At 37.0% G+C, this 10,996-nt stretch overlaps 1 protein-coding gene across 7 annotated transcripts in view; it reads right to left on the bottom strand.

Annotated features, from left to right (window-relative positions):
• Positions 1–1,432: 1,432 nt before the first annotated feature.
• PPP3CA (protein phosphatase 3 catalytic subunit alpha) overlaps positions 1,433–10,996 on the bottom strand; it is a 707,038-nt gene continuing 697,474 nt past the window's right edge. For 4 of the 7 annotated variants that reach the window (XM_086961590.1, XM_086961587.1, XM_086961588.1 and 1 more), the window contains 2 exons: positions 8,319–8,348; positions 1,433–3,080 (listed from right to left, as the gene is read on the bottom strand). In XM_086961590.1, coding sequence (XP_086817716.1) covers positions 2,884–3,080; positions 8,319–8,348 — 227 coding nt within the window. In that variant the 3' untranslated portion in view covers positions 1,433–2,883. The remainder of the gene's footprint in view (positions 3,081–8,318; positions 8,349–10,996) is intronic. The other 3 variants (XM_086961592.1, XM_086961589.1, XM_086961591.1) reach the window with 1 other exon arrangement.

Raw genomic sequence — 10,996 nt, 5'->3', positions numbered from 1 at the left:
TTCCATTACGTCAAATCTGGGGTAGACCGGGAAGCCAGGTATCAGCAAAGGAGCCATTATCAGCGCAGGACATCTATCTCAAAATTCTGGATCTTGTGTCCGGAAGAGACTAAAGGAGTGAGGAATCTGAGGGTGGAAGTATCCATCACAAAAATCATTACTTGCACAAAGTATTGTTTGAATACATGACTTCTCAAAGAAAGACATGCCCCCAATAAATGTATTTTTACATGTTCCTCATGATACATAAAACATACAGTGGCCCCTCATTTACCCCAACAAATCTTCACACATGAACTTTAACCGGAACACATGATTTGTAATATTAAGGAACAGAAATGGACAGACAATGAAAAGTGGTCATCTTGACACATCTGATAGGCAAAACACAAGTTCATGCATGAGCAATATATCGCAAAGAATACACACAATGCCTAAATCCAGAGAGGTAATGCTGTGAATCTGTTATCAGGAAACAAAAGCAGTAATCAAGGGAAGTGCTCAAGGTAGATAAACTTAAAGGGTACATCAGTAGGTGATGCCAGGATTGGCCCATTGCCAATGATGACATTTCCATACCTTGACTTAAGAGGCCAACAAGAAAAGGGATCATGGCCATCATTCGCTGCAATGGATTTTCTTTTTTCCACTCTGAGAGGCAATGCTACCCATAAGGTATTAAACTAAGCATCACATACATGGTGAAAAGGTACTCTACACACTAAGAGCGGGGAACCAATTTTAAACAGCTACAAACATTACATTTAGAACAAACCCACACTACTTTGGATACCTTTTTTCCCTCTTGTAACCTTAGGTCACTCCTCTCAGTGTGAAACCAAGAAGTGCTCCTGCTCACTTCAGAGGAGATTGTTAAGGCCAGTAGACGCCGAAAATGAACCACTTCATAGGTGGTCACTGTGAAAGGAAAATAAAACCAATACAAATAGCCTTCTATGAAACCAAAATCAGCAAATGCTTCAGGAAAACACAGCTTTTCCAGCTCCCTTAATGTTTAGGCAAGCATTATATGAGGAGGGACAGGAAAGTGTGTTTTAACAGTTACATCTATAACCGTATCGGAATCAAAATTGATTTTCTTTATTTTTCACATGCTGTGCGGCAAGAGTTATCTTATTTAAGTAAATTCAAAACCGTTAACAGAGGGCATTTACCCACTGTGGCACTAACAAGGTTTGGACATTATTAATGGGTAAGTGTGAAATTTAAATGGATATTCTCATTCAAATGTGTTGTTGGTAAAACAACAAAGCGTGAAACAAGCACTGAATGACTAAGGAATAGCAGCAAACCTAAAACAAATCACGTCTCCAGGGAGTCAAGTGTTCGGGGCAATACAGCAATGTGTAAAATGCACACACGGCCTCGGATGTCCACTTGTGCTACTGCAAGTGAGAGATTGAGACCTTCATAATTTCATGCACGTTTTATTGAGTAGTAATATAAAATGATTTTTTCATTGTTACAAGTGCATGCTTCGGTTGCCAACATTTCAGAAGTCAAATTACAAAGGCAAGGCTTTAGGCTGTAGTGAATTACTTGGGCACTTATACAATTGTTAAAAAGTATCAATGGACTGTATTTTTTTCAGAATGAACCAGTAATAACCCGTAACTGATATACAAAGGGAAAAAAGTGAAAAAATTACACATTTTGTGGCACATGACAGAACAGAACAAAATGACTAAACCTTTATGACACTAACAGTTATCATGCATTTAGTTTCACATGTAACCATAAACTTATTTAAATTTCACAAGGTTTGCTATACATGCTAACCAACTATATGTGCACTGACAAGCGTATGTTAAAAATGTTTAAGAATACTCTCCCCTTTAGATTTTTTTCAAAGCTTTTTTGATTACAAAATTTCAAAGGCATTAAGCATTATTTTTTGTTAGAGAATATAAAGTATGCCATTATACATACATTTCCAGTATAAGTCAGACCACTAAGCGCATTACAGTCCCATAAAGGCCTATACAGCCAATTTTGTCTTAAAAAACATGCATAGGCAGATTTTTACAGAATATAGATGCTTTTCACTGCACTTAATATGGTGTCTTGTTCACTATACTTAAAAATGCACCACTCATAAATATTTAAATTCAGCAAGCCACAACCAAGACTTGATTTACCCAACCCACCCCCCAAAAAAAACCTAAATAGAACAAAAAATAGATAATATTATTCCAGTTTTTAAACTTAAAGAAAAGGATACTCAATGCCAAATGATTAAGCTAAGTGTTATTTAGAAACAAGGGTATTCAAGCACACTAAAGAAACCTGAGGTAAGCATAATCTGTACAAAATTAAACTTCCTTTTTGGCATTCTGAACAAATTTGCAACATTCTTTTTTTGACTGCCTAATTTATGTTTGAGTCGTCTGACAAGAGTAGCAAAACATCATTAATAAATAGTCCTTCTTTAGTTTGTACATCATTATGTTAAAAATGGTTTGATGTCTGTAGTTTAGTGCTGCAACTGTAAACGTACAATAGAGTTAGTAAGAAATTAGACAAGGATTTTACTGTATGTCCAGTAACATAATAAAAGGCCTTTTAGTAACATATCTAGACGTTCCCAATGCAGTAGGAAAACATGTTCATTCCCTCTGACGTTGCAATATACACCAGCATTACCGTTCCTTTTTATTTTCTACAAGCATTAAAGGCATATCCAAATGGGGGATTTATCCCCCACCAAAAATAGTTTACCATGTCATTTATATGATATTGTAAACTGAACCCAACACCTGGCCCCCAGAGCAAGTAGCTATTACCAGAGGCAAGAACATCCAACTGCTGATGTGCAGCAATCCCATCATGCCCTGCAGCTAAAAAAAATTTAACAGGAAGTGGTCACTGAATACTGCCGCTATTACTGCCATTGCTGTCAGTGCCATTAGTCTCTGAGGAGATGGCCTTGTTGAGAGAGTTTAGGTTGGTGTCAGATGCCAGGACATCCCTGCGGGGCGGCATCCTCTCGTTAATTCGGTCTAAGCCTTTGGCCTCTTCGAAGCTAGTGATCTTATGCTGTGGCGAAAATCCTTTGATAGCTAAATAAGAGATTTGCGAAAATACAAAAATCAAAGTTAGTAAAGAACAGTAAAGTACATTTTCACATAACAGAAGACAGTGGAGAACTCTAAAATAAATCATGACTAATGTGGACTACGTAATACAGACCACGGAAACAACCTAACTTTGAATGCTACAACTTCGTAAGCATCAAATGTTTCTTGCAAACTAAATGTCTGACACCAGAGCCGAATTAGAATTCTTTATTTATTTGGGTTTAGTTCAGCTCAAAATGTTGGAAAGCTGACAAAATGTGTTTGAAATAAAGTCACTGTTTAGGGTGAAGTAAATGACTTTTAATTACTAGCAGCATTCTAACACCTAATTCTTTACAGGTTTTCTGCACAAGTAGTGTTGTACTGTTTGCATTATAATGGCAGGGGCACACATTTCTTTAATGTTTTAAACTAACATGGACACATGACCTACCTACATTTGATCTCTGCTCACTCTCTTTCATAATCCAGTTTTACTACATATAAAATCCCTTTCTCTGCAGTTATTTGGATTTTGTACATGCATCATCCTCCAGGGCCTTTTTGGAATAAAATATTATTTGTAGTTCCTTTCAAATGACCAAACTAGGAGATTATCCACAGGCGGTGGGTTGGAAGCAACAATCCGTACTCTACAGCCCCAAGACTAAACGTAACTTCTTTGGTACAACAGTTCAGCATTGAATGTGATGTTCCACTTTTCATCCCCTGACTAATGTACAATTAATATTATCCTATCGGATAATGCCAATCCTCTTTATACATACAGATGGAATGGCTTTCTAAAAGGTGGAAGGATTGTTAGAGACAAAACCGAAGACAATTTTGGCATTCAGAAACTTATGTTGCATAAAGAATTCTTCTTTTTGCCATTAAAACATCACTTTAGTCATTTTAAAGGAGGAGGTAACACATTTAATTATTTTCGCAAAACTTGCTGGCACACTAATCTGAAAACATACATTATTAGATGTATTAAATGGCAAATATTCATGCATGGACTTCAACACTGAATTAAATGTTCAAGTGCATCCTTAGGCTTCAGATGCAACGGTTCAGATGCAACTGTTGAAATACAAGAAAGTAAGACAAAGGTGTCTTCATTTCACAGAGATGGGATGGACAAAAATTCTTAAGAATAAACTACTGTTAGCCCATTGAAACCGATTTTCTGATTGCTTCACAGTACGAGCAAGATTAAGTAAACCTTTACTGGAGCACTACAACAAAAAAGTTTAGCCGAATCGTAAATGTTAAGAAACTATGTAAAGACATTATGGCATAAAGAAGAACTTCAAAGAAAGCCCTAACCAATGTGCAAATGTTTATTTAAAGTAGGGGCAGCACAGGGTGAGTTTCAAATATCTGTAGCACATGGAGATAGTCACCTCACAGGTGAAAATTAAGTTTACTGGACCTCTTCTGGAACTGGACAACGCATTATTTTTTAATTCCTATTTCAAACACATGATTACCCTTGAAAGCAGATTATAACCAAGTTAAAAAAAATTGCCTTTAAGCTCCCTTCAATATTGTCCATGTTTGAATATATCTATCACTCCATGCCTGGATAGCTTCTATTTTATTAACTGAAGCCATCATGACAAGATGGTACAATGCATAAGCATAAGCTTTCATCATCTTAAGCTCCTCCTCACATGGATGTAAAAAAACTGAATAGTAGCTCAGGAAACCATTATTGACGACAGGATCTGCAGCAGTTTTACATTGCATATTAGTGGATTCTTGCAAAATCCCGTCCACATTCTCTGAATGTCATAAGGGAAATAGTCAACTTTATGTTCTGAGTGCAATGCACAAAGTAATTGCTCCCATAATAAACGTTGCAGCAAAAACTACTTATTTAAAAATGAAATAAGTGTTCAGTGCAAAACACTGCATAGTTGAACAACTTTGGAATGTATTCTTACAAAACCAGAGCTAAAACCAAAGTACAAATACCCGAATTATGTTTCCATACTGTGGTATCTTTAAGGCCTGCTAGGGTCTTTCTCATATACAAATATATGCCACCATTAAATCTCAGCCAATAGCCTCTGATCAGCATCCTAGCACATCATCTCATAACCTTCCCTCGAATCACAAACATGACAGTTGTTTCCTGGAAGTTCAAGGTCCTAGACCCCGAGTTTAGGACCTGGAAGTGCTGGGTCAATGTCTCAGAGTGGAACCAAACTATAGTGGATAGCAAACTCTAAAAAAAACGGAGCTAATTAGAATTAATTTTCACCGGGGTCCTTCCCTTGGCCAGGTGTCCCTCTCCTCAGCCAGCTGGACTAACTATTTTGTTTGTTTGGACTTTCTCATTCTGTATTTAACGCCACTTTGAAATTATTGCAAGATGACAACCAGCACGTTGATAAAAAAAAAGATAAATTATGTATTTTTGAAAGTGGACACACATTCTGCAGCAATTGTGTTCTACTGACATACACAGAACACAGATATAGCTGCTAATCTTTTATTTTAATAACCCATATGCAAACTTGCAGATTTGATCATATTTCACTTCACTTCATGTAACAATTGTAAGAGTTAACTGCTGATGGTTTTATTTGAAAACATAGCCCATCATACGTACAGTAAAATACCATAGTCATACTAAGAAACACATGCTCAATGTAATTAGATTGTTATCCCTGGTGTATGACCGTGTGTTGCAAGACTGCTTGATCTCCTATTTTGCTTTCTAAAAATGTTATTTCTCTCGAACCATGATGGCTACCTTTCGATACATTACGTGAGTTTCATATATACATGTCATATTAATGACCTGTGTTTTTCTTTCTTCCACCTACACTGACTGAATGCATATTTTTTCATCTCAGTTTGGAAAAACGTTATGAAACTTGCAACTTTCCTTCTGCAGCATTCTGGTATTTTGAAAGCTTATGCACTGTACCAACTTTGTCCACCTTTAATTGCACTTTCCATCATTTTACATGGCCAACAGCACGCTTCAATGTTTTATATGAACGAGAATACAGGAACCAGAAAGTCCCTGTGCTCCAATGTAGTATATGTCACACATACATCAGTTAAAACCCGTAATGAGAGTTTTGGCATTTGACACCCATGAGGACATTTGGAGTCTAAGCAGGTTGCCCTAAAAAAGGACACAACCGTCCCATTACAAAATGACTAATTTGACTAAGGTAATTGGGCGGTCCTAAGCTTTTTCAAAATACATGATTACTCAGCTGCCATATATACTTATAGGACAACTGATGCAAGAGATTCAGGAAGTTAACTGGAGAAATGTATGAAAAATGAGGGATATAACATGAAATGTTGTTGAGAACACTCAGCCCAAAGTGAATTGGACAAACTCTGCATCATCGGTTATGGATCTGATCTGGAAATGATGTTTAGCACTTTCACTGCAATGCTCACCTTGATAAGCTGAGAGGAGGGATTTTAGAATTAGTTCTAATAAATGAAAGCAAATAGCTTACTGGAAGCACTACAGCTACTCCTATGCAAATGCACAAACTCCTGTCATTAGAATAAGAGTGGTTGAAATGTACTCCTTTTTACACTTTCCCAAACATTGTACTTTTATTAAGACAACTGAACTAGATTAGCGTTGTACCTTTAAAGCCTTTGTTATAATGAATACACAGAAAAATAATTATTTTTTTGTGTTCATTTAAAAAGCTGAACAGTGAGTCAATTGAGGCTACTGTGAAGACAAAGGAAGAGCAGCAAGGGCCACAGCAAAGCATACCGTGGTTGTCTATTTAGCTTGGGTTGTTTATATTAAAGTTGTGCCATGAAAACCAACTGCCATTTATTCTTGCTAATATTGGGTACCATATCTTAACTCTAAAGAAACACTTTTACCAAAGGTTTACAAAATCTAGTCGGACTTTGTTAAAATAGTAGTATTCTTAATTTTTGCCTTTAAAGGGATACTATCTGGCTATGTAACCAATATGCAGTTCTAAGTGATTCAAACCACATAACTACTAAAGCCTGCAATGGCACTAGAATTAGCAAATACTGTCTTTATCTCAATTATACATTCAAAGGGATGTAGTGAGCAAGATATACATTTTTGTTTTCAGCAGACAAGTGCTCTTAATGATGAATAATGTGTTCTGCTGCACTTGCTAGTCAGACAATGAGTATTAGCAATTTACATCGATAGTATACTAAACACAACACAGTCACAAAAATCACAGAAAACAGCCAAACTTGTCAACAAGAATGCACACTGCAAGTTAGAGTTTGCCAATAGGAATAGATGATTCCATAATAAATAGCAGCAAGCTCGCTGCTATTTAAATACAGTTGTATTTTCTCTCTCATTTCTTCCACAATTTAGTTTTAGTGTATTGAGATGAAATCCAAAACAAAATCAGGTTTTACTGGTTCCATATTAGGCCACTGTGTGGTTGATAGTTCTGCAAGAACAAAATACAACTGATGGATTTTGTTTTAAAGGGGAACTGAATGTCTACGTGTAAAACATGTTTTTTCCCATTATGAATGATTGCACGAGTAAAAACATTTGAATGCCAAAAAATAACCAAATAGGACCAAAATTTTGACTAAGGAAAGGAAAGTTGAAAAAAACAGGCTATTGGATATATCCAAAAGATAAAAATTGTTTCGTTTATTTTGGAGATCGTGTTAAGTAAATGCCTCCTGAGCACAAATTACAGTAGAGCCACGTACTTGACAATATGGTTGTGTGTTATTAAATACTGCCAACTGTAATGAACATCTTGTAGACAATGTTTCATGTTTAGTGTTGATTAATCTTAGAGGCACTGAAGCATTACTATAACAGTGTAATTGGTAACTTCAGAAATCCACATTTCTACATAGTGTGATCTTTCCATTTCTCCAAAAGGCAGATTGTGAAAAGCAGGAAAGGAATTTAGTCTTACAAATGCAGTCCAGTTTACGACTTGTGCATCTAGGAGTATATGTCATTACAATTGTCTTACCCTTGTCTTTTTTTTGTTTTGTTGCTAAAACACAAAACTTAATACAACGGTTTGAGTTAGACACCAATAGAAACAGCAAAAGCAGGAATCATTTTCCCCTTTAAAGCAAGCACACTGGTTAATACCGAGCCACAGTTGTTAGCCCAACACCCACACACTCTATACAAGCTACAGCAAATGAATACACCCAGCAGAGCCCTTCTCTGTTGCAGCACCACAACAGAAAGGGGACTGGCCAAATTACCTTCGTCAGCCTCAATAGCCTCAACAGTAGCTGAAGAGAAGAAAGGGGTTGCAAAATGGATGAGAAAAATGAGCAAAGGATTTTAAATCTAAGAACAAGTCAATGAGCAGCACAGGAGCTATTACACGGATGTTATGGTACGTTCTGGTTTCTGGTATAGAAGACAATAATTTCTACACAAAGAACAGAACATGTATATTGTCATTTGCACGCTGGTTTGGACAGCACAATACGTTATATGGTTTCATGTTTAGGAAGCAGTGACATACATTTTACAGTTTTTCAAATGTGATTTCAATCCCCAAACATTCACATAGTACTTCACTGATATACTTGCTTGCTATCTCGGGCTAGAGAAGGGGACAGTGATGTTCTAAAAAGGAGGCTTGTCTGCTGCGTTAGTCAGAGATCTAGGGTACAGACTGTGGAGTGGAAAGCATGTGACTGCTTGTGTGGTTGTGGGACTCTGGTGGTCGCGCTGATTTTCAGACAAAAGAGCCTATTTCTAAGCAACTGGTGTTTCGCCTGTAACTTCCTGCTACTTTGGAGTTCATGATCTTAAAGTGACTGGATGGTGCAAGAAAAAACGACGTTGACATGAAGAGTACACAACTAAACATCTGTCTAAAGTGATGTGTGTGGGACATGTAATGGAAGGTATTTTTTTCTAAATGACACTGTTAACCCACACATTTTATTTACAGTTGCTGCTGTTAGTATACTCCCCATTTTGACTTCTACAAAAACAAGTTGGGGCATTTTTAATGTGTTTTTAGGAGAAGTTACAGAATTGAACTTGCATATCAAAAAGTAAAAGGGTAATTAAATATCGAATAAAGTATTACTACTACGTAATTAAATACCGCACCATGTTAGAGGAAGGTGCCAAAACAGAGTACGCCTAAACCGCAAAAACTTCTGCAGGGGTCCGGCTTTATTAAGAGGTGCATGCTCACTTGCATTTTCAGCTTGGTAGGATCACTACAGAAATGAGTGCAGCTCACATTAAAATGGAAGGCAAGATGTCCTTTGCAAACCAGTCTCGGTAGGCTAACCGCAATTTAACTTTTTCTTGCAACACAAGATTTTTGTATATTGCATGAAATATACTGTATCGGACATTGGATACTAGATTAAAATCAACTACTGCTTTGTTACTCTGTTGGTACTCTTAAATTAAGAGACACAACCAGCCCATGAATATTACCAGGCAAAGCCCTATTCCAAATTAAGTGTGCAGGTCCACTAATATGTGCATGACCAATGAAAAACAGTTCACGATACTAGCTAAGGCTAAGCAGAGGGGCTAACTTTTTAAATAATGTACATACTTTTATTGTTAACCTATTGCCATCAAGAAATGTAGGGTATGATATGACAGAGGTGTAGGGTATTCGAGCCAGCAGAGGTCAACCAGAACCCTTCAATGGTTCTGTCATACGGGAGGGGATAGACAATTGGTGAATACTCTGCCTGGGGTATTTAGAACCACATGATCCTTAACTATCCACTGGGTTACATTTCTGGAGGGGCTTAAAACACTTTGTATCCACAACCACTAAGACAGTCTCAAGGCACACCTAGAAAAGACTCTTTAAGAGGAACCTACACTCCATAGTTACACTATTTGTGTCTTAAAGCATCTCTCATCTTCGAGCAGAAAGAATATCAAAACAATCAGAAGAGAGAGCAGAACTAGACAGCTTAGAAAAGTAAATAAAAGCAGCAAGGTTTTTCAAGTGCATATTGCAGAGACCACTTCAGAATGAGGTAGTGGTCAAGCAAAACATAAAACACTAAACTGTCTCGGGTGTATTTACTGAACATGATATGCACCACTTTGTGATCCTAGGCAGCGGTTTATAAGGTGCGTGGACCAGTTATCAAGTAGTACCTCAACCAGAGGTTACATTCATTTGTCAGAAGGCAGCTTTTCTTGGGCAGAACTCTATCAGTTTGCACTTCAGATGATATTGCATTCAAGTGTTTAAAACCAATCTCCACCTCGCCTTTGTGGGTCTCATTAGGAGTCGTGTCATGAAAGGAGTAGGTAATGCTCTGGTATCAATATGCTGAACTAACCAAGAGCTTTTGTCAACTCTTGTAATGAATATTCTTCAGCTTAAACAAATCTTGAAAAATACCATGAAACCTTAGGAGTGCATCTAAATACATAAAAAATACTACCTTCAACTGAGTAAAAAGGTTCTTTCCAGTCATCTATGTTCACATGAGATGGGGTTAATATAGGAGCATAGCTAGCGTCTGGAAAAGCAATGTGTACTCCTGTTATGAGTGGAGCCTCTACAATACCCTCAACAAAAAATTCTATTAAGAACCTACCTCAAAAAGGTATGTGGTCAACACTTTAGTTCAAGACTAAAATGGCACAATAGAAATTGCTTAACCTTTTCCCTCCGATGTCACACTGGCTACGTCAATAAACGCATTGAAACAAGTTGAGGTAAAGAGTAGTCGATAGCAATCAAGTAACATAAGTTCATAACATAATAGATGTATTTAAAATCAATGCTATTCAACAACATGATTTTCACATCTTGATTTCTGAAAATGGAAGTTAAAACGGGAATCCAACTAACGGAGTAATATTAGAAATGGCATATTAAAGAAAATGTTCTCTGGGGGTGTTAGGAATCCTGCAGGGCGTTTGTGTGCAG

This window comes from Lissotriton vulgaris, chromosome 3_1 (genome assembly GCF_964263255.1).
Source record: "Lissotriton vulgaris chromosome 3_1, aLisVul1.2, whole genome shotgun sequence".
NCBI lineage: Eukaryota > Metazoa > Chordata > Amphibia > Caudata > Salamandridae > Lissotriton > Lissotriton vulgaris.
This window is presented reverse-complemented; position numbering and strand designations above follow the sequence as displayed.